Source organism: Toxotes jaculatrix, chromosome 6 (assembly GCF_017976425.1).
Source record: "Toxotes jaculatrix isolate fToxJac2 chromosome 6, fToxJac2.pri, whole genome shotgun sequence".
NCBI classification, from domain to species: domain Eukaryota; kingdom Metazoa; phylum Chordata; class Actinopteri; family Toxotidae; genus Toxotes; species Toxotes jaculatrix.
In genome coordinates, this window is record NC_054399.1 from 3,887,304 (window position 1) to 3,914,505 (window position 27,202).

General features: G+C 41.1%; 1 protein-coding gene across 4 annotated transcripts; it reads right to left on the reverse strand.

Annotated features, from left to right (window-relative positions):
* Window positions 1-108: 108 nt before the first annotated feature.
* clocka (clock circadian regulator a) lies at window positions 109-26,950 on the reverse strand. 4 transcript variants are annotated; one of them, XM_041040243.1, is made up of 23 exons: window positions 26,822-26,950; window positions 21,586-21,670; window positions 15,053-15,244; window positions 14,863-14,954; window positions 11,695-11,754; window positions 11,267-11,415; window positions 11,081-11,172; window positions 10,899-10,988; window positions 10,552-10,672; window positions 10,279-10,392; window positions 10,066-10,184; window positions 9,458-9,540; window positions 8,943-9,049; window positions 8,680-8,827; window positions 8,485-8,560; window positions 8,209-8,347; window positions 8,007-8,107; window positions 7,659-7,835; window positions 6,743-6,901; window positions 6,391-6,552; window positions 6,062-6,249; window positions 5,561-5,840; window positions 109-4,878 (listed from the first exon to the last, which is right to left on the reverse strand). In XM_041040243.1, the coding sequence occupies exons 4-23, from the start codon at window positions 14,880-14,882 to the stop codon at window positions 4,651-4,653; spliced, it is 2,613 nt and encodes an 870-aa protein (XP_040896177.1). In that variant the 5' UTR covers window positions 14,883-14,954; window positions 15,053-15,244; window positions 21,586-21,670; window positions 26,822-26,950; the 3' UTR covers window positions 109-4,650. The 4 variants fall into 4 exon arrangements, with proteins under 4 accessions (XP_040896177.1, XP_040896175.1, XP_040896178.1 ...); XM_041040241.1 differs by having other exon boundaries at window positions 6,391-6,588; XM_041040244.1 differs by having other exon boundaries at window positions 5,639-5,840; window positions 6,391-6,600.
* Between the last annotated feature and the right edge of the window lie 252 nt (window positions 26,951-27,202).

Below are 27,202 nucleotides of genomic sequence, written 5' to 3' on the forward strand. Positions count from 1 at the left end.
GGATGCAACAGAAACAGCGGAGACATTTCATACGGGTTTATTTTCAGATTGAAGGGGAGCAAACGAATGATACATTTGCCTTAAAAGGTTATGTTAAGTTTTAATTTCGGAATAGTTTGGCTGAAGACATGAATGCAAGGCAGCACACGTTTTGCAGACATGAAGTGGTGGAATCATTGCAAAAGCACAACCACACACACCGGTGGGCCTATTTCACATTATTTCTAAGAAAAGAGATTGAGACCAGAGTTAAATTCTGGTGGGGGGAGCTTCAGAAACACTGGACGTTAAAAATGTTTGACCTCAAACTGAACAGCAGGTGGCAGTAGTGAATGTGAAGAGAGCAGATTGTCCCTTGTGCCTCATATCAGAGGAAAATAAACACAACATGTTTACATGTCAGGGGTGAATCTGCCGTGAAGAGTGCAAAGAAACAAAGTTCAGATGTTAGTATCGGGACAAACTCTGTTATCGTATCCACATCAATTAAAAAAATAGTAACTTAAGTTTAATTTATAAGCAGTATACAAACATTAAAGTGTTTATTAAAATACAGTTCACTAGCAATTATATCCTCTCCTGTGAAGACACATTTTATTCCAACTGTGTTTCACTACACTGTCATTCATTATTTGTTTATCCACCAACCTCCACTTCCAGGTGCCCAGAGGGGGAGATATAGCTGCTAACAAATGCATTAATAAACACTTATACCTGCTTACAACCATGTAACAGTGTGTTACAGTATAAACTGTGTATGACATGTTTATATACTGCGCAGAAATGCTAAACTTTAAAGTGTTACCAAAACTTTATTACCACTTTCTAATGATCCACCACAAAGCAGTTATTAAGGAAGTTGTAACTAATGGCTTTATTAAAACTGTAGAGCTGAAATAATGAATCGACTTATAGATTAGTGCAACAGAAAATTAATTGGCAGCTGATCTGATAATTGACTGTAAGTTAATCTCAGATTCACCACACAATCAGACTGTTAAACAGAAATATCAGGAATATCGCTCCATCTGACTGTCTGGGTTATTTATTTTATTGCTTGCCCATCTTTAGATACATGCTACAGTATTTTAGTTAGTTATTTATTTGCACATTTTCTGGTTGCACATTGTGTTTCGGTTGCACTGCAGGATGTATAGATTTATATTTGTAAATGTTTACGTATTTCCTGCTTCTCTTCGTTTATGTCTCTGTAAATTAAATATTTGGGGGTTTTGCATTGTTGGTCAGATAAAATAAAACTTATGAAAACATCAACTGGAGCTCTGGGATATAGTGACAATCAATTTCTTAATAATCTCTAGAATTTTATAAACCAACAGATTAACTGAAGCATCTTGCAGGCAGGTGTTCACCATCCATCACCTGCTCTGATGGGGGGGGGGGTTAGTGTGGATTAACCCTTTCATTATGTGCGGTGCTTGTGTGGTCGAGTGGACTGCAGCAGTAAATTTCCTGAGCCAAACAAAAATGCCATACAAATATGAAGTGATAGTGGAGAGAAAACACTGATAGACACTCAGAGTTTCTGGTGTGTACATCAGAACTACACAACATTTAACATAATGCACCATGTTCTTTCATTTAGGGCTCGTCTCCTTGAGTTTACTTCTCTTTGGATAACAAAACGGATCCCTCATCTTTCTCTGAGTTGGAAATGACCAACTTTAAAATCCAAAATTATCCTTGGAAATTGTGTATTTTTTTTTTTTTTTTTAAAAACAAAACTGAACTTTGCGCTTTCTTTTGAAATGTGTCCATTTCAACCATTTCCAGCATGAAGAAGAACAAGTTGATCGGCAGGTAAAGATTCAGTCTGAACACTGAATCAAAGCAAATGAAAAGAGAAAGTGACCTTTAAATCTGACACCAAAGTCTTTGCATAATGATAAACTCACAAGTAACCAGATCTTTCAGGGGGAAAAAAGTTTCAACAGTCTTAGTGTGTATGTCACAGTTGGTTTAGATCCTTCATGTGTGGTTAAACCCTTGATTTGGAACTTTATCTTAAACTTTATTTTGCACATTTAGAAGCAGTGAAACTGTTGATTTGATATCATGTACGTTCACTCCATGACGTTTATTCCAGCAACAGAAAAATAATTTAGTTCTCTTATTTACTCTTTGTCTTATCATACACATTGTACAAAGTCTCCCACAGTCATACACCTCCTCATGCAAAATACTCATGTTAATGACATTTAATTACATTCCTTCAGGTTTATTGCACCACTTATATCACACTCCACCGTGCTGCTAATATGCAGCTCAACACCAGGCCCAATCTACAGGTTTGTGAAACATGGTCAGCGTTTAGCAGGGAACTGTTGTGCGTCTTGTTTAAATACTGATATGTGTTGCAGCACCGCGACTGATGGCGAGGGTGGGAGGGACAGAAGAGCGCTCTGCAGAGGGTCCAGACCACGAGGTCTAACTTACGGATGCATCTTTATCTGGGGTTAATGCCAAGGTGGTAATCAACGGTAGAAGATCTTATCAAAACCAAATTTCTACCTGTTCAAACACTCAAACTGAGCTGACAGATCATTTCTTCTCTGATAAACCCAAACTCCGCCACTTTCAGCTGTTAGAAAGGCTCTCTGTGCCAGCTCCTGGGTCTAATGCTGTATCCCAAAGCAGGAGGCCACAAACCAGGGTTAATATTAGCATTTTTCCATCGCTACTCAAGGCTAGGCTTAAACCAAACACGACTTCTGTGGTGCATCACTCTCAGTTTGCACAGCGAATGAATTATGTGTTATGCGTTTCACCAGACCTGTGGCCATGAGTTGAGCTCAGCCCGTCACTTCACACAGGTGAAGAACGGGCTGAGGTGTCAGCTTGTAAGCTCATTGTTAGCATGCTGAAAACATTAGCAGTTAAATGCGCTAGCACTGCATAGTTGAAGGTAGGTAGTTGAAGCTAAAATGGGCCATGATGAAATAAACGTGTAATTTTATAAACTGACGGGTGGTAAAGGAAAACACCTGCCCAGAGGTTATTGCAAGTTTAACTAAAGGTGAGTGAACATGTAGAGAACTGCAGTAAGCTTTAGATGAATTAGCTTAAGTAGTGCAACTAATTTATCAAAGCATGACTGAGAGCCAGAGAGCAAAGTTCCCATGAAACAAACGTCATTCTAACCACAACAACTATTTCTACCTCTAACTGAGGTCTCTGTGGTGTGGCTGGCCTCTCTCTCCCTGATACTGCTCAGAGCTCAGAGACATGAGCGGCGCTCTGTGTCGAGCCACCTCTTCTCTAAGAGCTTGTCAGGGGATCTGGGGCCATCTCACAGCTGAAACAGGGGTGACCGGAGGAGGAGGAGGAGGAGGAGGACGCCCGGGCTGCTCTGTGTACCCTGCTGACCCAGATAAATGCCTAAAGACTGGATGGATGATCAGCATGCCAACGAGGAAATCATCTGATTAGCACAAATCATTTGATTCAAGCTCAGTCTGAGAAGAACAGCAACCAGACTGATTTTATGTCTTCGGATAAATGTTTAGAGATGGAACAAAGTGTCTTCAGATACAGGCATCATGGATGGCTGTGAAATGAGGAGACATCAGTGAAAGTGCTAAAAATCAAGAAATAAGGATATGAAGGATTATGCTGGCAAATCTTATTGTTGCATACGTTTAGCTTAACCTTGGTAGTATTTATTCCATTCACATTATCTGACTCAAGCTGAATTCAGAGTCTTTCCTGTGCAGATTTTAAGCACATCTTAAAAAGCTTAAAAATACGTGTCTATCATTCGTACAGTTTTACGAAATTCTGTGAAAATATGGGTCAAGGATTAAACAAACTGTGACACAACAAGCAGCATTGACATTGTCTGCTATGCAGACACACAAACAAACACATCCCCTAGGAGAAAGGAAGTCTGTGAAAATTTCAGCCACTGAGCAGTTTAAGATCTTTTTTTCCTTAGAGCTCTAGAAAAAAAGCTTATTCAAAGCTGCAAATAACAGACTACGCATTTCATTTCATGCATCATATAAAATATTAGTTCGTTCTTTTTCAATATATTTACATTATATATTACACATGATGTTCTGTACAGTAAAAGTTCAATCTACACCACATTCTTAAAAATATTTTCTGACCCATAATTATTTAACAAGAATAGGAGAAAACATCCAAAACAAACAAGCCTCTGGCTGTTTTCCAGGACGTCCTTGAAGCTCTGAGAGAAGCTTCACTGCATTAACGGGTGAGCTCTGCATAAAATAATCCTGTGAGGGTGACTAGAGCACACATACACACACACACACTAAACACACGAGGAGAGGGCCGGGGGAGGCGTACGGGGGGGGGGGGGGGAGAATCCATTACAGGGATCGCGGCTCCCCGCTTCCTTGGAGAAAAGGCTTTAATCCAAAGCCCACTGCCAGAGCCACAGCGAGCCCAGTCCTGGGTTCTCTGCAGCACTTTATGCTCAGGAGCTAAGTGCAAACAGCCAAAGATCCTTGTGAGGGGAGGGAAGCCACAGCCTGCCCGTCACTTCTGAGCCTCTGAGGCATGGCCTCAGTGCTGCACTTTCACCAGAACTCCTCCTTAGACCCTTGTCACAAAAACGTGCACACCTGGATTTGGCTCACTCCACTTCTGATTGGCTGCAGTCGGCTACTGTGGCTGCGTAGCGGAGCGGTCAGACAAACTATCCGCTCTGTGAGGAGCCAGTTGCTGTTTCTGCTGCTGTAATTGCTTCTGCTGCTGCTGTTGTTGTTGTTGCTGTTGTAACTGTTGCTGCTGCTGTTGGGCTGTGGCAGCGAAGGTACCCTGCTGCTGCAAAGGGAACGCCGCCTGCAGGATCAGCTGGGTGGACTGGTTTCCGTGAAGAAGCCGAGGAGCCTTCAGTAAAAAATGTAGATTTCAGGATGAAAATTAACCAGCTGAGCCCTGGCTGTACTTAAAAGTGCCCTAGGCAACATTTTGGTTTTGGCACAACCAGCGAGTGGAAAAACACGCTCACTGTGACTGCAAACAAAAAAACAGCAACTTAAATTAAAACTTATCCATCTATTAGCGTTAGACCAATGAATGGTCCAGAGCAACATTAGCTTATTGCAGTTCTATCAGTATTGGTTTATACAGTATGTTGGAATGCCTAACTAGACTTAATTTAGAAACAGTGTCACACAGTTTGTCCACCAGAGAGCACTGACAGGTTGATTTTTACACTGTAAAATGTCCCACTCAGTATGTATCTCACAATCACAAGGGATCTGTATCAAGACTGTATGTTTATGTCGAAATAAATGACTACCGGTCAATATTTTTTAAACTGCCATGTATGGATATGAGTATCTGCCTCGTAAATCCAGTATCAGTCAGGCTGCACCATCTAGCTGACGTAGTAAAAATCTGTGGGTTGTCTGAATGTGGCCAGTGAAGTTTCCTGACAACACGTTCCATCATTTTACTGAAGTGGCTTAGTACAGACATCTGCAGCTATCTCTCGCTGTTTTGTGAAACCATTAAAGTGCAAAGTTACCTATAGCAGTCTAAGTCTTCATTTCAATCTGAGCGTTACCTGTAGGAACTGTGTTTGCTGCTGGGCCAGTGGAGCCTGCCCTGGCTGCATGGCTGTGACCTGTGACTGCGGCTGTACCTGCTGCTCCTGCTGTTGCTGCTGCGGCGGCGGTGGTGGCGGGGGCGGCTGCTGGGAAATGCTGATGGTCTGGGTTTGGCCCTGCTGAGGAGTGAAGGCCGTCACCACTGGGCCCATAAACATGGTTGTGGGGACCATGACTGCCCCACATGCCATCTGTCCTGTCACGAGCTTGGTGAGCAGCTGAGGACCGGCAGGAAACCTGTGAGCGGCGGGAAGAGAGCGAAGGTCGCGTGGAGGTAACAGAAGCACATAGAAATAAGGTCAGGAGATTCTCAGGAGATCTCTTGCACTAATGGCACTGCACTGAAGAAACACTTGTAAACTTGAAGTTATACCACTGAATAAGAAGTTCACCTTGTGGGAAGAAACAAAATGTAACCATGACGATAAAATCAGGAGTTTTTAAAAGAAAATGCAGACCTAATCTGAGTGCCGCGGTCCTGTGCAAATGTTGCCACAGCAGGAGTGTTGGGTCCAGCATTCTGTGCCAGGCTAGTGGCAATCTGGACCACATTAGCAGGGTTTTGCTGAGGGATCATCATTGTGTTGTAGAGAGACACCGGTAGTGGATTTTGTTGTGGCTGCAGAGCGAGAGACGACCGCTGAGACTGAAATACACAGAACCAGAGTCCATGACACGATCTAAAAAAAATACTGGATGGAATCTATATCAAACCTAACAAAGCCGTGTGTCAGTGAGTGGCTGTGTTAGATGTGTCTAATGAACAGCATCGTTTAGTTTGTCTGACCTGTGAGAGTGCTGCGCTCTGTTCACGCAGGAGTGTTTGCTGCTGGGACTGGGGCTGGACAGCATGTTGTTGCTGTATGCTGTTCTGTAGAGGCCCAGCAGAGACCACCTGGCCCTGCATGCTGAGTGTACCCCCCTGCTGCACAGTGTTCCCCTGGGCCATCTGAACAGAGGCAAGATTTAGTCCTCCTGCTCCTTTCTGCAAGAACATCTGAAATAAATATCATACATTCAGACTGCCGCAGCAAGAGATCCATCCAAACAGTCAACGAAATGAAAACAAGCAAAGCAATGGTAGATTTTTTTTGGGCTGTATGTTCGCCCGTTTGCCACACACGGCTCTTCAGTCTCACCTGCAGGCTCTGTCCCTGCACCCTCTGCAGCTCCTCCTGGATCTGCCGCAGCTCGTCCTGCTGCCGCTGGATGTTGGCCTCAATCATCCTGGTCCTCTGCTCCAGCTGCTCTTTCAGGTGCTGCATGGCTTCTAACTGGCTGGAGAACTGCACTATTGACTGTCAAAGAACAGTGACATGGAAACATGGCAAGGAATGAAATGGCATGAGTGCTTGGATCTGGTGCATGAGGTAAAGAGTCACTCTCTCTCCAGCAAACAATATAATCAGACATTTCTAGCCATCACAGGACGAGCCAGTGCCGGGGCAATATACAGATGCAACTGCAGATTATTTTCATTACTGATTAATCTGCCATCTATTTTCTCGATTAATAGTTTGGCAGATAAAATGTAAGAAGTTAATTAAAAATGACTGTCAAAGTTTCTAGTTTGCCATCACATGACTGAAGATCAGCAAATATTCACAATGAGAAGCTAGAACCAGGAAAGTTTGACTTTTTACCATAAAAAATGTAAAAAAAAAAAAAAATGCAGAAAAATAAAAATAGGCAATTAGTCAATTATCAAAACTGTTGCCAATTATTTTCTAACTGATTAGTAAACTAATCATTGTTCTACTTACACATTTTATTTTCCATTTTTATGTTGTAAATATGTATTTTCTGGTATATGCATTTTTTGGGGTAAAACAGTTTGGCTTGGGCAAATTCTGGTATCTCTTTACCATCTCTTTACCAGGGGATAAATAAAATGCTTTATTAGACACTGAATCGATAAGCAGATCTAGTGAAGGAAATGTTTATATCTTTCAGTGGTTTTCTGTATTTATTGGAGTGCATGAAAAGCTGCTGCTGATCTGACACTTAAAATAAGATATAAATTAGGCTTTAAATCAAATAAGATAAACATCTTACTTGTCCACTGCTCTGAACTTGCTGTTGCTGTTGAGGCTGCTGCTGCTGCTGCTGCTGCTGCGGTTGCTGTTGCTGTTGCTGCTGTTGCTGTTGCTGTTGCTGTTGTTGTTGTTGCTGCTGTTGAGAAACCATGGATGGAGTCATGTTCTGTCCTGTATTTTGGGAGCTCATCGATTGCTGATGGAAACAATACAGACACCAAACATCAGGAAAATCAAGATAAAGAGCAGAGAGGGAACAGAAAGTTCAGGGTGTTACACCTTTCTTTATTCCCAGTTAAATCCCTCAGGAACCAGGACACAATTATTCAGAACCTCTTCACCGGACTGTTCCTGTCCCCTCACTGACCTGACTGCTGATCGATGATCTTCGTTGTGATGTCATCTCCACAGCAGAGACAGACTGGCGACCTGGTGTACTCCTGTCACCCTGAAGTTTCATCTGTGATGCTGAGGGTAAAACATCAACATGATGCTCAGCTTTTTTCTTTTTTAAAAACAAAAAAAAGTCATGAGATGTTGAATGTGTCAATGAACAGTTGTTTGCTAACGGTCAGACACAGCGGTGTGTGATGATTTGCGTGAGCTGCGAGACGAGGCCGAGGGTGTCCGGCTGTGGTCGAATCGCTCTAAAACCTCCTTCAGGCTGGAAGTGTTGAGCTGGGACTCGGAGCCTGAATCCTGGGACTGCTGTGAGATGAGGTATAGAGTCGCTGTAGTCAGTATCAGTGTGGGAAAAGGGCTTCTGTGTGTCCTTAAAAAAAGAATCATCAAAGAAAAAAAAAAAGAAAAAAAAAAGAAAAAATGGTGTTGGACAAAAGTCTCACCTTGTCTGCTGTGATCTCAGGTGGTGATTCTTCAATTCCAAGTTCTCTGCGCTGCTCTGCTCTTACTTCAGCATAACTATAGAGCAAAGACAGTGAAAAAAATACAAATACACATGTACTGTATCTGATTAAAGTGCAATTTCTTTACTCTCGTGTCTAAGAATGTAAATATCAGAGGGTAAATCTTGCCTGTACCTTACAACAGTGTGTGTGCAGACAATAAACTCTGGTCTGGAGTTCCATTGGTGGTAGGTGATGTAGTAGTGTGTCTGAAGCCAAATCCACTGCTGCCCTTTCGTGAGGAATCTATAGTAGCAGGACTTCCCTTTCCCATATTGCATTACTACAGAGAAACCATGAGACGGAGCTGACTGACGTTGACAGTCTGAAACCTCACAAAGAAGCTAACAACTGTTAGATCAGATTGATTTATTGATGGCTAACAGAAGTGTACTCACAGTGTTCATGGCATTTGGCCAGCGTCTCCAGGTCATCTACATGATAGTAGTCATATCCTGATGTACCCAGGACCTCAAACGGTAGGTAACCTATGATGGGTGGAGCTCTGGACAAACAGAATAAAGAGTACTGAGAAACTGGAAACTTTCCTCTCCTCCTCTTTGATCCCACTGACTCCAACTATCAGACCGTGAAGACTTGTCTGTTGTCTGGTTCACACATTTACCTTCGTGACTATCTCTTAAAACTGTGTTTTACCGATCAAGCTAAAGACTCACACTCACAGAGGATTTGAAGTTGTGACCCTATGTGACTTACTGTGTCACATGTTATGCTCTGAGAAACACTTGAGGCCTTGGACAGCTTTAACGATGCCATCCTACATAATCAGCTATACATGGACTCGTGGGGAAATCTGATTCTGGTGACTGACAGCAAGATATGCTGCACTTTGCAAGTCTATTTATGGTCTCTGGAGCCACAAAACGCTCATGAAATAGAGGAGAAACTGTACCTGTGGTCCAAGAAGAGAAACTTCCACTCTAAACTATGTCTGGAGGTGAATTCCTCATTAGGCTCTTCTACAGTGCACATCTCCTGTGGAGGAAAGGGGTGAAAGTGTAGAATGTATTCGAGAGACATTTTCTACATTTATATACACAGTGGAGTCTAAAAGTTTGAGAGCACTTTCCCATTTTATATATCTATGTAAGTGTGTGTGTATAAGCTTTAATAAAAATTAAACTTCTCTCTCAATTACTGTCTCAATTTTAGTCCCATCTTGTTTATGATTCCATGATACGGACAGGTCATTGTTTTATTTTTATTCCACACTCAATCTAAACAGAGTTAGTGAAATCAACACTCTTACACTGAGCTGGTAGAAAAAAAATTTACAGTGAGCAAGAGACAAAAAGACAAAGGAAAAGTGGCAACAGGAGACTGCACAGAATGGTTGACAGGAGTCCAAATGTTTGCCTGGGGTGACTGGGCAACTGTTACCGTTGAGCTGTGTCCTAATTAAAACTACCTTTTTCTAACCCTGCAGCACGAAACTGAATGTGTGTCAAGCAGATGAAAAGGAGAGGTGAGAAGTGTGGAAGAGCAGCTAATGAGTCTCACCTTGATAAACTGTGGTTTGACTAGCCTCACAGTTGCTATGAGACACACTCTGTCTTCAAAGGCAGAGTGAAGTGATCGCTGGATCACTCCTTCAAAACTGTTTCGGGTACAGTTAGGCACTGGCGAGAAGAGAAACACAAAAAAAAGTTAGACCCTGACTTGAAGCCAAGAAAACTCACCTCGAGGCTCAGACGCTTTCTTAGCGGAACTCACCATTATTCAGGGACTTGAAGTTTCCGATGAACTTCACATATTCGTACACGGGGGGCTCTTTGGGATCGATAGTCCCTCTGAGCATGTGGCAACAGAACTCCAGCTGATTTTTTGCTGGGAAAAAAAAAGATCAGTGTTAAAGAAACACAAAAAAAAAACAAGACCTCAAACTAACAACTGGCACTTGGCTGACAAAATGTGACAGTGCAATAATATCACAGCATAATAAAAGCAAATGAAAAGGGATTTCAGTGAAGAAGCTGCGTCACTTACTTTTCAGGTATTCAGGCGTCAGCGTCTCTCCCTCCATGATATGAGAGGACAGAGCCTTGTACACGTCTGAATGCTCCCCCATGGGCAGGAAGTTCAACAAGTTCTGATCAACCATATCAGTCTGAAACACACAAAATGTCTTTAAAACATCTTTAACACTAATGAACATCAGAGAATGTGTGATCTTTAAAGACTTAACTCAGGGTTTACGTGTGGCTGCTGCTTTAGATCAGAACATACACAAAGTGAAAATTTCACTTTCCACTTTCCAATCACTGGAATTGTTTTAAATTGTTAAGTGGACTGTATATTATCATTAATTCAGAACTTGAGCACGTTGTACTTACAGGTAAATGTTCTAGTAGAGACGTCACGCTCTCAGAGACATAGATTATATTCCCATCAGTCATAATTGCAAGGAAAAATCCATCTAATGCCTGTTAGAAAAAAATGTACCCCTCTTTTAATTCACTTATATTCTTGAGTGTAAATAAAAGCAAATGGAAAAACTGCTAAAGTCCTAACTCACCTCCAACATCAGCTGAGTGAACTCTTCATTACTAAGAAAAGGAGGCTTCCAGTCTTGTCTGATCTCAGTTGACTCTGACTGAGCAGCGATTTCTGATAAAAGAAACGTGAAACGTGTTAATCGTCAGGTTCAGCTGAAGAGAGTGTAACTCCAAACCGATTTCTAGCAGTCATTAGAGTTTCTTACCCTTGTGTTTGTGCAGAAAGTCGATGCTCTTCTGCAAAATAGTGGACTTGTCCATTTTCCGGGTGTTTCCCGGCAACATGGTACCCAGCTCCTTGATGAGGACATTGAACTGGTCTCTGCGTTTCTTCTCAGACTTGTTACGGGACACACTGAGGATTCAGAAGCAGTTCACTCGTTTTCTCTTCATTATATAGACTGAACACTGGTAGAAGCTATATTAGCAATTCTGCATCATCAAGATGCATGAGAGTTATGAAAGCATGAAATCTGATGCACCCCTACTCCATGATATTGATTGGGCGGGTGTACCTTTATATGTAACCTTTCTCAGTGAAGCTTTGATAATCAAACAAAAATAAAATTAAGCTTCATAAAAAAAAAAAGCTCAAATTATAAAATGATGGAAGTTGAAACCAGCAGGATCTTACCGTTTTGCTTTGTCCTTTTCATCTTCTTCCATTAACCCATCAAAGATACTGCTGTCATCCCTGCACAGCAAACAAAACAAAGGCTGAAGCTAATATTCGGCCCCTCATAACCTTTTATGAACACTTTGATAAGAGAGTCCCTCCTGATCCTAAGTTTTTATTGTGAGTCTAAAGCAGAAAACAACTCAACTGAACACAGAACTTGTGTCTTTAACCCTCGTGTTGTCTTCGGGTCAATTTGACCCGTTTTCAAAAGTTAATATGCCATAACTTTGGTTTTCTTCCATACAATTGCCTGAAAATGACATGGATGGTTCCACACTATGCTCTTTGCAGGGAAAATTAATTATGACTTTTTTTGTTGAAGTATGTATGTTTTATTCAAATTTATAGCATCTGTGGTCCTCCCGGGTCAATTTGACCCAGCCATATTTAGTGGTGCAGTGGGTCACACTATTGCTCTTTCCAGCACAATGAACATACACACAAACAAACAAAATTACCTCTAACACACACATGCACACGCACACGCACACACATGCACACGCACACACACATGCACACGCACACACACACACACCCTAACCCTAACCCACACACAACTTCAAAACTACAGATGTGTAAACCTGATTTCATCACAACTTCTGATTTACCTACATGGGGCTACACACACATGCACGCACTCACACACACATGCACGCACACGCACACACGCACACACACACACACACACACACACACACACACACACACACACACACACACACACACACACACACACACACACACACACACACAACTTCAAAGCTACAGATGTGTAAACCTGATTTCATCACAACTTCTGATTTACCTACATGGGGCTACACACACATGCACGCACTCACACACACATGCACGCACACGCACACACGCACACACACACACACACACACACACACACACACACACACACACACACACACACACACACACACACACACACACAACTTCAAAGCTACAGATGTGTAAACCTGATTTCATCACAACTTCTGATTTACCTACATGGGGCTGCACACGCATGCACGCACGCACGCACGCACACACACACACACACACACACACACGCACACACACACACACACACACACACAGTTTCTCTGTTGATTGTATTTTTCTAAAGTTCAAAACAGTTTTAGGCATGTTTTGAAATAAGTATTGTGCTTCGTAAATCATATTTGTTTGGCTCCGAGCTACTGTTTGACATATGCCTGTCAGTGATCACCCAAAACACAGTGGCAAGAAAAAGTATGTAAACCTTTTTGAATTTCATGGTTTTCTGCATAAATTTGTCATTATATGTGATCGGATCTCCCCCCCAACCTTGGCAGCAATAACCTCAACCAGGCGCTTCCTGTAGCTTTGAGTCAGACCTGCGCATCGTTCAGGAGGAATTTTAGACTATTCTTCCTGGCAGAACTGCTTTAGCTCTGCCATATTCTTTGGATGTCTCATGTGTATGGCTCTCTTCAAGTCATTCCATAGCATCTGTATTGGGTTGAGGTCTGGGCTCTGATTTGGCCACTCCAAAAGGTGGATTTTGTTTTTCTGAAGCCAGTCTGTTGTGGACTTGCTCCGATATTTTGGGTCATTGATCTGTTGGATCATCCAAATACTACAGAGTTTCAGCTGACATTCTCACATTATCCTGAAGAATCTTTTGATACATTTGGGAATTCATCTTCCTCTCAATGACTGCAAGCTGGCCTGATGCAGCAAAGCAGGCCCGAATCATGATGTTTCCTCCACCATACTTTATGGTTGGAATGATTGGACTGGTGAATTTCTAAAGTTCGCAAAGAAATCACTTTGTAACCCTTTCCAGCTTTATGTAAATCAATAATTCTTGATCATAGATCCTCTGAAAGCTCTTTTTGGCGAGGCATGGCTCACATATGCATATTCTTCTTGTGCGGAGCAAACTCAAAAAGTTTGAGTGGTTTTTATCAGTCAGAGTAGCTCTAGTCCAAAGAGTCCAAACTCGTTTTTGTAGTTGTTCTCAATGAGATGGTTGTTCTCAAGACTTGAAAGATCAGATTTTTTTGTGTTATTATTTTAGGCACATTATGCAATCATTGCAATCATTGATGGGAAAATTCTCATAAGTGTATCAAAAAAAATTCTTCAGGATAATGTAAGAATGTCAGCTGAAACTCTGTAGTATTTGGATGATCCAAAAGGACAATGACCCAAAACACCAGAGCAAGTCCACAATAGACTGGCTTCAGAAAAACAAAATCCACCTTTTGGAGTGGCCAAGTCAGAGCCCAGACCTCAACCCAGGAGGACAACAGGTGTGACTATTTGCTGCCACTAAAAAATTTTAAATGGTTTCAAACCAATATCCTGACTGAACTCTGCCATATACCAGTCTGTGATAATGCATCAACATATGTGCCTCTGATCATAACTACAGTCAAAATAATTCGTAATTTCTGCTTTTTTTTACTCAAAAACGAGGTATAATTTCATGTAAATTAGGTCTATTATACAATACATTACAAAAATAAGTGTAAAATATATGTTTATGTGTTGGAAACAAGTTCACTAAAAAGGAGAAACAAAAAAATCGTGATTATTTCATTCCTCATACTTTATAAGCAGTCAAAATAGACTGGGTCAATTTGACCCGGGAGGACAACAGGTGTGACTATTTGCTGCCATTAATAAATTTTAAATGGTTTCAAAACAGTATCCTGACTAAACTCTTACATATACCAGTCTGTGATAATGCATCAACATATGTGCCTCTGATCATAACTACAGTCAAAATAATTCACAATTTCTGCTTTTTTTTTACCCAAAAATGAGGTGTAATTTTATGTAAATGAGGTCTATTATACCATAAATGACAAAAATAAGAGTAAAATATATGTTAATGTGTTGGAAACAAGTTCACTGAAAAGATGAAACAAAAAAATTTGGTGATCATTTTATACCTCATGCTTTATAAGCAGTCAAAATAGACCGGGTCAATTTGACCCGGGAGGACAAAAGGTGCGTAGTAAATGGGAAGACAATACGAGGGTTAAACGACTTGTATCTAGAGCTGAAACAATAAGTCAACTGATCGGTCTCAAATCAATCTAAAATTGCTCAGATCAAAAAAGGTCTTTTAATTAACTGACTCACCGGTCAATGCTCGAGGTCATTTTGTATCCTGTTCAGGTTCGCAGTGTCGGAGAGGGTTCTTTTAATCGTGAGGTAGACATTTGTGAATGAACCTTTGAAAAAAAAAAAAAAAAAAAAAAAACACCACAAAATGACAACTTCATCCTCACCCAGGATTTCAAACTGGTTTAAATTCACATCCAACTCTTACCTTACTGACAGCACAGCTGTGGTGATGAAGGCAGGGTGGACGCACTGTGGTGGTGGAGCTCTGCGAGTCTTGGTGGAGAGTCACTGAAAGTGTCCTCGATCAGAGGGTAGAAAGTTGCCAAAAGGTCTTTAACGGGCTGAGCTTTTCGTCTGCTTCGGGCGTGAGTGTGGCACATGGCAGCAACATCTGAGTCTATGAGAAGATTAGAAAACATGCATGTTTAAACAAGTCTTATCCCATTAAGATGCCTGAGATATCTCAGTGTGTAATGTTATCAATTTGCCCTCATAGCAACGTGTGGCATATAAAACATATTAACTCTGTTTATATATAACAGATTTGCTAGGTCTCTGTCAGCACGTGAAAGGCAGACTGCAGTGTAACCAAAGTGAGGTTAGCTGAGGACTTAAGATGGACTCACATGTAAAGCTGACTGCGCAGAGTGAAATTACTACACGGAATATTTTTTGTTGTTCACATGTACGCTCTCCTACAGGTCCAGATGGCCAGCTGACTCCTGCTGCACTGCGGGCAGACCTTCTTACTTTAGCAGGCTGGCTAAACACAAACTGACGCTGCAGTCGGACCTGTTTTTCTAGCTGCTTTTGAAAAAAGGTGCACTTCAAATTTTGCATGTATGTCCAATTACCCGACATTAGCTAAGGGGTTTGCACAGGGATGCATAAAAGTGTTGATAATCACTTCCTGATTCAGCCTGTCCCTAGCTGCCCATGCATTCGCCCTGTCACCTGACTCTACTCTTCTCATTGCGCAGGTAGGCTTACAATAGATTGTCAAACTAATATAAGAAGGCCCACTGGGTCTCTAGCCTAAATATTTGACCCATTTATTTCATGAACCAATTACCGTCACAACCTGAGTGGGAGGTTTTCTCACCAAAATGGCCCCTTTGTGTTGGTGAGAAAATCCCTTCAGTGTTGCTCCGCATGTATCATTTTACCCACATGACTTTTACAGCCATGCCACACACATGTCTAAATTCTGACTCATCCCTAAATTCTTCTCACAACACTTGGTAAAGCCAAACAGCGTTAAATACACCTGCATTTATTGATATAACTTGCATAACCCTATATTCATAATCAGGGGAGGCCCAGAAAAATATCAAAGCAGCCACGACACATATTACAAAAATGGAACTTGGTTCTCGGTAATTTTAATTTTTCAGTTTTTTCACATTTGATAGCACTTGAGACCCGTGTTCCAACTTTAGAAGCCATAAAATGATTTCAACATACAGTAGGACAAACATAACACATACAAATAATAAAAAAAAACAGAATAAAATTAGTACTAAAACTACTGACCTAGGATCACAGTCTATTTAGTTGCAGCACACAGGAGATCTGTGAGGGACACCCCATTCAGCTCTAACTGTGGTTGTTGTTATAAAAATGAACTTGGTGCCAGGTCCGTCAAAACTGGGAAAGGGAGCCAGTACTGTGAGTATTCACACCTTCAAGTTCAGACGTGCAACGGAAAAAAATAACAGTAAGAGGTGGAGTAGGTTTTCTCATGGCCCATTGACTACGAGACATGCAGTGTTATTTCACTGCTCCTTGCATGTGACTGGCAAATAACTTACAGAGAATGGGTGTCTTATCTAAGATGAGAGTTTTTGTCAACACAAGCGGCCAACTACACTTTGTGGCAGCACCATAAAGTGTGGAGTGTAGTATCGAGCTTTATCTACAGACTTTGTACATACTGTAAAACACAAGCACGAGGCTTTTCTGAATTTCCGCTCTACAGCGTCTCTGACAGTCAGAGTCTAACTGGAGCCTGAAGACCAAAGCCCAAAAAAAAAAAAAAGGAAAAAAAAAACCAGGAAGTCAGAAATTAAATAAGGATATTAGTGAAATGAAAGCAAAATAAGAGACGATAGGAAACTGTGAGCCACTGACAATAGTGTATCAGCAGAGGTTGCAGCAGTAGCTGCAGCACAGAGCGAGCGTTGTGTAACCGGGGGAGCAGGGGTTGTATAACTGTGATGTCATCCGTGCTTCACTGACCCGCTGGCCCAATGACCTACTTTCCTCCTCCTCCTCCTCCGTTTCAATGAACTTAATCACAGCTCCACAGGCAGCACCTTCCTGTTCTTACCAATAACACAACACTCCTTGTCAACACAAACCCTTTAAAAGTCGCACATTTTGCACAGCGGGTAACGTCACAGTGGCAGGGAATGTGAGCAGGGAATCAAAGTCCCCGCATATCACATCAATCACATGATGTACAAAGGCTTCCTGGTGTTTCCTGAGCGTCGGCGGGGACAGACATCAAGGAAAAAAAAAAAAAACAGTGCAGATGTGTGAAGGTGCTGAATTTCCAGCAGCATGATCCGTTTTCATGAATGTCAACCCTATCGACTAGCAGATGTATTCAAATGAGCACCTCACACATGAATAAAAATGCATGTGTGAGGTGTTAATATGCATATTTTTTCCACACACCAAGTCACAGACTGAAAACTCTCTCTTCTATCATCATTTTTCCATTGCTCACACAGCATTGTTGGATGTCTGAGTGCATGCGTATGTGTGCATGTGGGTGTGTGCGAGCATACTCAGATGTAGGGCAGCAGAGCTCTGAGGATATGAGTCACTCTGAAGTGGATCTATGGCGCCGCTCGTCACGCACCCCGCCACACCCCGCACTGAGATGCCAGCATAGCAACAGTGCCAATGGGCAACACCATAGCAACCGGCCTCACCGTGCGGAGTAAAAATAGCCCGGCTGAATTCCTCCACAGCTGATACTCCCTCCATCATACACTGAGAGTTATTAAGACTATAGGGAGTTACTCCCTTTGTTGTGTTGGAAAACACTGACAGGGTGACCAGTGCAGCACGGCAGTAACACACGTGTCATGTAAACATTACTGTGTCATGCAGTGGACCCCATTCGGAACCAATTACAAGCAAGCCCTCCCATCCTTATTCTATTATAAGGCGGAATCTCTGCATTAGGGCGAGTGCTATCACTATTAAATTAGAGGACATGACAAACAGAGCAGAGAAAGGATGAGGCAAAAGGAGAGAAAGAAAGAACACAGGAAAGCTAGATTTCTCTAATGATTCTGTGAGTTCAGAAATTCAAATAATAGGTGATATATTAACCGTATCCAACACACATCCAAAAGAAAGCCAAGGACCACTCATCAATATCCAGCAGGCATACCGCTTTTGTATTTTTATGCTCCACTGGAGAGGATAATATGACTGCGTATTAGAAGATCACTCTAATGAGGGCTGAAACTACTTGTTGATATGCAAAGGCTGGAGCTGCAGTACTCAATGCAGAGGCAGACTAAAGCCCAAGCACCTTGTCTTGCCACATCCCTTTAAAATTTAAATGTCAGGATGCAATTCTACCAAATCAAATTTATCAATTATGCAGAAAACAAACAAATTAATATGATTCTTTAAATAAGATTTGTGACATGTGTCCTCTGTGATCAAAATATTAATTCAATTTACTAATAAGTTAAAATTAGATTTCTTTTTCAAAATCAACTTATATTATTCTGTGGTAGTAAGATTTAGGACCTTAACAGTCATAGTGGACACTTCCAGGCAGCTCTAAAATCAAGCAGCTACTCAGTCATCTTGAACGCTCATTCAGTCGGTGACAAACTAAACCTGAGGGCTGTCCAGATGCTTTCAGTTCAGTGGAAAAAAAATCTGGAATTTTCCTAGCACCGTGTCCACACTCAGTGGAGCTTATTAAAGTAGCAATCGTCTGAGTAACTGACCGATCATTTTAGCACAATAATATTGGATAATTTGAGGCATTTTAGCAGTTTTAATATGTTAAAATGCCTCAAATTATCCAATATTATTGTTCCAGTCTTCACAGAGGCATGTTTTACTGGGACTTTTAACCCTAACTGCTGACAGTTCTGTCTGGTGGGTTTCGTATCACATGAATAGGTTAACTCTGGTTTCATAGCAACTCTTGTGTTTTCTTCATCATCCACGTCACGCCCTGACACCCGAGAGCACAGGATTTGTGAACCCTCAACAATCCCATAATGTGGTTTATGTCACAACCACAGCTTTGATAGGGTTTCTAGAAAGACTGTTTAATTTCAGTTACCCATTTAAAACTTAAAAACTCACCGGTGCTGGTAGACATCGCTCTGTATACTCTGCAGTCTACAGACTTGGTGCTCAAGTTAGTAGGAAATAAGTAAGAGAGAGGCGTTCTGAGTGCTGGGAAATATCTAGGATAATGTTACGCACTTTTTGACAGCCGGCAAGAAACAGACTTGCTGCCAATGAGGTCAACAAAAACACATCAACGAATAAATTACTCAGTCATACATCCTGTCTGTGGGCAGCATCGAGGCCTACACATCATGAAGGCATCCACGCAGTAATCAAAGATGTGATCCCCTCAGCTTCCAGGCACTGCTGTTTCCTGATGACTGGGGTATGAGGCTCAACGGAGGATGGTTTTAATAATGTCATGTTCACTTGGCACTTAAAAAAACAAAAAAAAAATCCACAACACGAGCTTGTCAACACTGCCCACCATACTGCTGCACAGTTGAAACAACCAAACCCTCAGCGCTGGACAGCCAGCTGTGTTTCCACTCGACGCAAACACATCGACAGAAGCAGCAGCACAAAAGGAGTCTTTGTTTTTGCATTTTCACTCCACAGCCCACAGACAGGAATGTTTGAGAGGCAAGCAGCAGTGGTTGGCAGGGGCCCCTCGACTGCTGCTGGCCTCTTGTCCCAGCGGAGCAGGAACTCAGCCAGGGGCCTCATACTGATGCCAAGTGGGTTACTGAAGTTCAGAGGGATGAGTGGCAGCACAAGGGAAGCAATCAAGAATGACTATAGACATAGAGGGTGTATGATCAAAACATGTGACCGACACATGACAATCAACACTTATAAACGCTAAGTATGCTAACTAACCAACCACATGATTCAACAATTGTGTTCTCACAATATACAGCAGCAATGCTCTGATCAAGTTAAACCATTAGAAATCCAAACAACTGACATCTTTTCTTGACTTTGCTCTATGTGAACATATGGCCTTGTCATTTCCCAGAAGACTCTGAGCCACATTATATTATACTCTACGGATTAATGTGTCAGGACACGCCCAACCTACTTTGTCCCGGCCAAACTCACACTTTATTGACTGTAGTTAATCTCAGATAAAGACAAGCGCTTTCTTAGTGTGCCAATGCACAATCTCAAATCAAACATTAGTCATCACGCAGAACCCGCAAACTACTGATACGAGATTTGATAAGCTCGCAACTCCTACTTAGACTTACACCGTAGCTGGTATTAGTGTCAAAGAACACATGAATTACTTGGTGGTTGAGAAGAGAGAAAAAGCAGAATCAGCATCAATAGTTGATTTATAATTTTTCAAGGAAAACCAACATTAACTGCTTCTAGCTTCTCATATGTGAGGATTTATTGCTTTTATCTGCCTTGTAAATCGAATATTTTATAAACTAAATGACACTTTTTGACAGTTGGTCAAACATTTACACTGAAGATGCTACCGTGTGCGCAGAGCCTACTGACATCTTGTGGAATAATGTGACGTGCTGAAGTTGTTGTAAATCAATGAAAATAATAATGTTTGAAAAGAACGCCAAATCATTTTTCATCAAACTTTACACTGCTTACTTGGGACCTTGTAAAAAATTCCTACAATGCTCAAGTGAGAACAAGAGGAGGTGCACTGTCAGTAAAGCCATGCAAAAGATTACAACATTCTTTCGTCCGCCATTTGTCCGAAAAGCATCAGTAAAGACAGTTCATGAGTCAGGCCTAATTCAAAGATGTCTGTGGTAACAGCAGGAAAGAGTGGACAGAAAGGTGTATACGTTCTTAGACTTCAGAGATCACAAGTAGAAAGTTGTAAAAATAACTGGCAGGGAACATTTTCTTACATCGTGCACATTCGATGAATCTACTGCAGCGGTTAGTCTTGTGTGCCAGAGTTCTCGGGCAGCACTGAACATAAGTAACTCTCCCAAAGCCAAAACAATGGACTAAAACGCTGAATGTTCTTTGAATAAAAAAACCTAAATGAATGCTGTACAAATACTCTGTTATTTCATCCATTTTAGATGTTGACAGATTGTTGCTATAGCTAGCTCTCACTCTACAGCATGTGTTCAGAGATAATAAAACAGTTGCATTGACACTGAAAAAATGTGTCTACGCCTACGTTTTTTACCCCACACCAAATCACCAATCAGGAATAGTTACGGGAATTGATAAAGAATTGATAAGCAGGAACAATAATGGCATTGGTATCCATAAAATCCCATCTCTAACAGCAGACTGTAAATCAAAAATAGACCATTTCTAATACATGGATGATTAATAGCTCTGTAACAGCTCCTGATGAATTAGGCTTCACAGAGCTTCATTAGCCCAGACTGTCCATTTCTTATGTGACAAATCCCAAAAGAGTCCACTGCCACAAGCAAGAGGAAAATCCAGTAGGTTATTTCCAAGATGTCTTACCTTTTGTCTTTGAGTGATGGTTGATCAGGTAACTGCTTCATCTCATGATGGATGGCTCTGTAGTCAACTCGTCTGAATTCTTCACCTGTGGAACAGAAAGAGAAAAGCTAAATTTACAAATGAGCAGCTTAGAGCAAAGAAATTCACATTACTAAATCAGAACTAAAACATCTGGGTCATCGAGAGCCTCCCACAGCACTGCAGAAATAAGAGAGGAGCTCTGAACACACACACACACACACACACACACACACACACACACACACACACACACACACACACACACACACACACACACACACCTCTTGGAAGTTCAATCTCAACCCGAGCCCCTGGCCATCAGCTGGGATAGGGGTCTACTTCCAGGCAAAGTAAGCATAAGCATCTGCTCTTAGAAGTACATTCATACATTCATGTAAACCTGAGTGTCACTTTGTGTCATTATCATAAAAAGTGGTGCTAAAGGTACGTGAGTGTGCATCCAAGTGTGCATTTGAGCACCGGAAACTGATTATTTTATAGCCCTTATCATGATCAAGGACTATCATACTAGCACTTACACCAAAATGGTGTTAATATGCTACTCATGATAATACGTTGGCCTCATACTACAATATTTATTTGAAGGATTCCTGCCACGGTTTTACAATATACATAGTCTTTTATTGGTTCAAATATCAGTGTAGACACTGATTTCTCAAAACCAAGGACTCGTTTACACTGTTATCAGTGGCGTGAAATGGGGCAGTTAAGTGTAGAACTGCAAATATTATGTTCATTATTGATTAATCTGGCCTTTAATGTTTTTTTCATTAACTATTTTTTACTGGAAGAGTAAGAGCAGTAAGAAAACTGTTTAAAAAGACAATCACATTTTCTCAGAACTCAAGGTTAAATCTTCAAAGCGGTAATTTTATCCTAACAATAAACCACAATACAAAATTTTAAATTTGTATAAAAAAGAAAAACACAGAGAAAATCATCACAGAAAGTCTCCGACTGGCAAATGCTTCAGATTTTCACTTGACAAATGACTCAAAAAAATAAACAGATTATCAAAAATGTTAATGATTTTTTTTTTTCTTCGACAAAGTAATCACCACAAATTGAATGTGAGTTCCATTCATGTTCCTGTTCAGAGGGCTATTTGCTGCTTTGCCAGGCAACTTTTACTAATTTCTGGTCTCTCACTACAGTAAACTCATTATGTTCTTTTGCAGGACAACATCTGTCACAACACATCACATCTTACCTTACAACAATCAGTTGCACAACCGACAGTAAAATTAATTTGCTATTAACTAATGAGCGCTAAGGAGCTGCCAACATGGATACTGATTCTACAGATAACACCCATGAACATCTATCCCCAAGACCTTTTAGGGAAAACAGACTTGACCCATTTTTTCTTGATCATAGTAAGATCAGATAGCATCACTTCTAAGACAGTCTTCGATTGCCCCTGATCTCCATGTAGGTCACTGTTTTTCCGTTTGTACAAAAAACAACTGTTGCCTGAAAAACACTGAGCAAGTGTAACTTTTATTGTCTCAAGTATAGATAAATATGGTTAAAGGTGACACATATCCTGTGCTTTTATATCTTACTACCTTTATTTCAGTCAAATGATGATGATACAGTCATAAAAACAAGACCACACCACATACACACAATTTCCTACTACAGCAAAAAACATATAGCTATCTCTGTGTGTTACATGCAAACAGCAACTGCATGACTTATTCCTTCATGACTTATTCCTTCATGACAGTGTTATCCTGGTCTTAGATGGTCTGGAGGAGTTTTTAGAAGAGGCCTTATGGTCAAATATAAATTATACTGTCCTTCATCAAACCAGTTTACACTGCAAAAGTGTTTAAAGGTGAGCAGTGAAGTATAACACTGTTGTCTAATAAAGCCAGCCTCAACAGGCCGTACAATAACCAGCTCACAGTGACCTTGACCTTTGTCCACCATCAGTTCATCCTTGACTCCAAGGGAACGTCTGTGCCCAATTTGAAGAAATTGCCTCAAGGCGTTCCTGAGATATTGTGTTCAAGAGAATCAGACGGACAGACGGACAGTGAGGTCCAAAAATCTGAGACCACCTTCCCAAGTGATTGGGAAAGTGGTCTCAGACTTTTGGACCGCACTGTACACACGGACAGACACACAACCTGAAAACATAATGCCTCCGACCAAGGCTGCACAGAGGCATAATAATAAATCATTCATTTCAACGTGCAATACAGTCTATCTCAACAAATCGTATCAATTACTGTATGAAGCCGACTGCAGACCAAATGATCTGCTGTGGGGCCGAGAGCGGAAAGCATGAGCTCTGCTGGTGAAGTCGGCATATTAAATACCTAAATGATGATAAAGTCACAGTAACTTCAAGAACAAAAAGCTTTATGTAGCTGATCTAATACACTGAAAACAAACCAAATACTGAAGTACTGGCATAGCAAATTAAAATTACAGTTACGTGGTGCATGTAAACTTATATTTAACATCACAAGATGAAGCCAAAAGTAAAGACTGACAACATAAATGTCAACTTCTGAAATCACATCAAAAATGAAGTCTCACATGTGGCGTAATTCAAAAACCTCTACTGCTCCTTTACTTTTTGACGGGATAACTAAGAGAGGTTCAACTGCAAAGGACTTCAGATGACATCAAAGTCAGGGTCGCTTCTGGCAAAGACTGAGTTACAACACAAGTCAAGTCTTTAATCTCATGATAGCAGGTCTGACACACTGCAAACCTTAACGAAGTTAGTCGTGTTAGAAAACAAATACAATAAAGAGTGAAAGTTTCCTGTACCTAAATCTTGGTACGTGAATTGAATACCACTTTGGCTGCTGTAGGATGTGAAACTTCTCACTGATGCCTGCATTACCCTGAGGTAAGGCTCCTATAGAAGTCATCCTTGAGACACTGAATGTGCAGTTCACATTGTGAGCCCTAAGCACTAAGCTCATGGTCTTGACGATTACACAGTCACTGAGTCGACTTTTCATTCCACCAAAGCTGCGGAAGCAGAATATGGAAGCTCCTTCACAGACTGCAGCAATTTCCAAACTTCCGCTGTCATTAACAGATTTCTAATTGGTACGAAGTGTTCCACTCTGCTGACAGTCACTATCAGCTAGGGATGTACAGTACCAGTAGTACCACCATTTCTTAGAAGCGCACTGAATGATTCACACGACAGGCGTATAGTAATTACATTATTAGGCGTAGCATGTCATAATGTAATCTGTAAGCGTTCGCTCCCTTCCTCATTCCTCACAGTGTTGTCAGTCCCACCCCATCCACCATGTAAAGAAAGCAAACTTGCCGGTGCTCTACTACGAATTTTGCCTGGTATTTTTTTAAGAACTATACTATACTATAAATTGTAATCGTAAATATTTTCAATGCTCCACTAACATGTCCAACAACTCTGAGTGGTTGATTAATAAATCTCTTTTGTGGTTAATACATCTTAAAGGTATTATGATATAAGGTATATGATAATAATAACGGCATCTTTGAAAGCATTGTTTCTCATTTTTACAATCACCTATGGCCAGATAATATATTAAAAAAACTAATGAAATACTGTTGCTTAAAGAAAGGTTTAGTTTAAAAAATAAATCCTGCATTAGACTGCATATTAGTTATTTATCAGCTTGCAGCCTCAAGTAGTTAGGAAATCATTTTGGTCAAACTCTTACTCAAATCAAAAGCCTATACAACTGATTTACAGCCATTACAATGACAGATGATAAATTCTGATGTATTGCTGTAATATCCTGAAATTACACTCAAAAAACGGTGTTACTACAGTCCAATGTATAAAAAAACATTTCTATATCCTACAATAACTGACTTGCATCTTTGTGTGAACGATTCCATCTTGCAACAAACATTGGGCTAAAATAGATTTGACATGAAACTGTTGGCACAACTGAACTGAAATTATTGCATTAGGCACTGTACCAAAACACATCACACCATATGGCATTTAGTCTGAATCAAACCGTACTGAATCAAAGGACTTTAAAGGCACTTTATTATTGAAGCTGTATACAAATGTGTATTAAACTAGTGTCTGAGGGAGAGCTACTCTTTGCTAATACTTGCTTTAATTTACTCATAGAAACCATGAAATTTGTATCTACAGTTAAGCTAGAAAACATGAACTCAGAAAAAACATGAACCTGATTCAGAGATTCAATGTTCCCATTTATGTCTTTTCGTCTAAATAAATCACACTGGCTAATTGGCATCCTATTCGGATATTTTTCCAAGCCAAATTTAAACTTTTTTTTGTTTTTATATCACGAAGCAGCCATTGCTCTTACACATTTGGTTCACAAATAAGACATCTTTGATCCCCACATCAGACTGCATAACTAATCATCTTACCCGGCAGCCCATATGATTCTGGTCCAAATCATTCACCCCTTAGACAAGATGTACAGTGTTGTTCAGACATTTCTGGACACGTATGACAGTTTGAACACTGTGTAAAGTGACTATGTGATGAATGTCGTGTGTTGAATGATGAGCAGCACCAGCAGATATATAGATATACAGAAACGCAGACGCCACAGATCTAGTAATTAACACCAGGGAAAAGGAGACATACCCTTAAAAAGGGGGCAGCAGATGTGGAAAAGGCGGTACGGTTGTCATGTATGTAAAGCCAACTGAACTACAGTCACCCCTGAAGTGAGGAGCCCCGGTACAGCACATCCATCTGCCGGTCTGCCGGTGATGCCGGCCGGCAAAACCGGGCAGTGATTGCTAGAAAGCTAACGTCACCTAGCTTGCCAGCTAACGTCAACTACAGAAACAAAACAACAGCTTTATAGTTTCTCCACACTTACTGCGACATGAGACGCACACTGTCAAGGCGCCTTTATCCGTGAAAATTAAATATACGTTATTTTCCCGCTCGCTAGCGACTTTACGATGTAATGTAGCGAAGAATTCAACTCGTCTGCAACAACATACTGTATGTATGTCAACCCACTTTAGCCGGAGCTAGCTAGCTAGCTAACATGCAGCATTAGATAAGAATGTGGGTCACCGGGCCTTTGGCCAGTCTCTGTCACCAAACAAGCAAAGGCAAAACTGTTCCCGTTTGCTGCTTCACGCCTGTCAATAGCACACAGAGAGACTGCGGATACGAGCGTCGCGAACACGGAGCGGAGTTCACCGGTAGAGATGTCACACTTACCCCCGAACAGTCTCCCCTTTCATCGGGATATCCCTGCACCCGGTGGCGCTGCTGACGGTTGACTGCGCAGAGCTGAGGCAGGCTGACTGAAGTTGTAGCTGGAGCCAAAAGGGCCTACTGCTGTACTCCAGATAACACACATGCCTGATAGAGGGAGGTAATCAAAACCCAGATTTAGGCAGATTACCTGGAGTGGACACTTACACCATATTATACTTTTATCGAGTAGTTTTTTTTAATAGTGTCAAATCTGTCGCATTAGACTGAAACATTTGTGGAGAGAAGAAATGCACTGTAGCTACTTTATTTTCCCCCAATCGCTTTGTAGTATAAATAATAAAACATACAACATATTGTCATCTGGATGCCTGATTGGTCCCA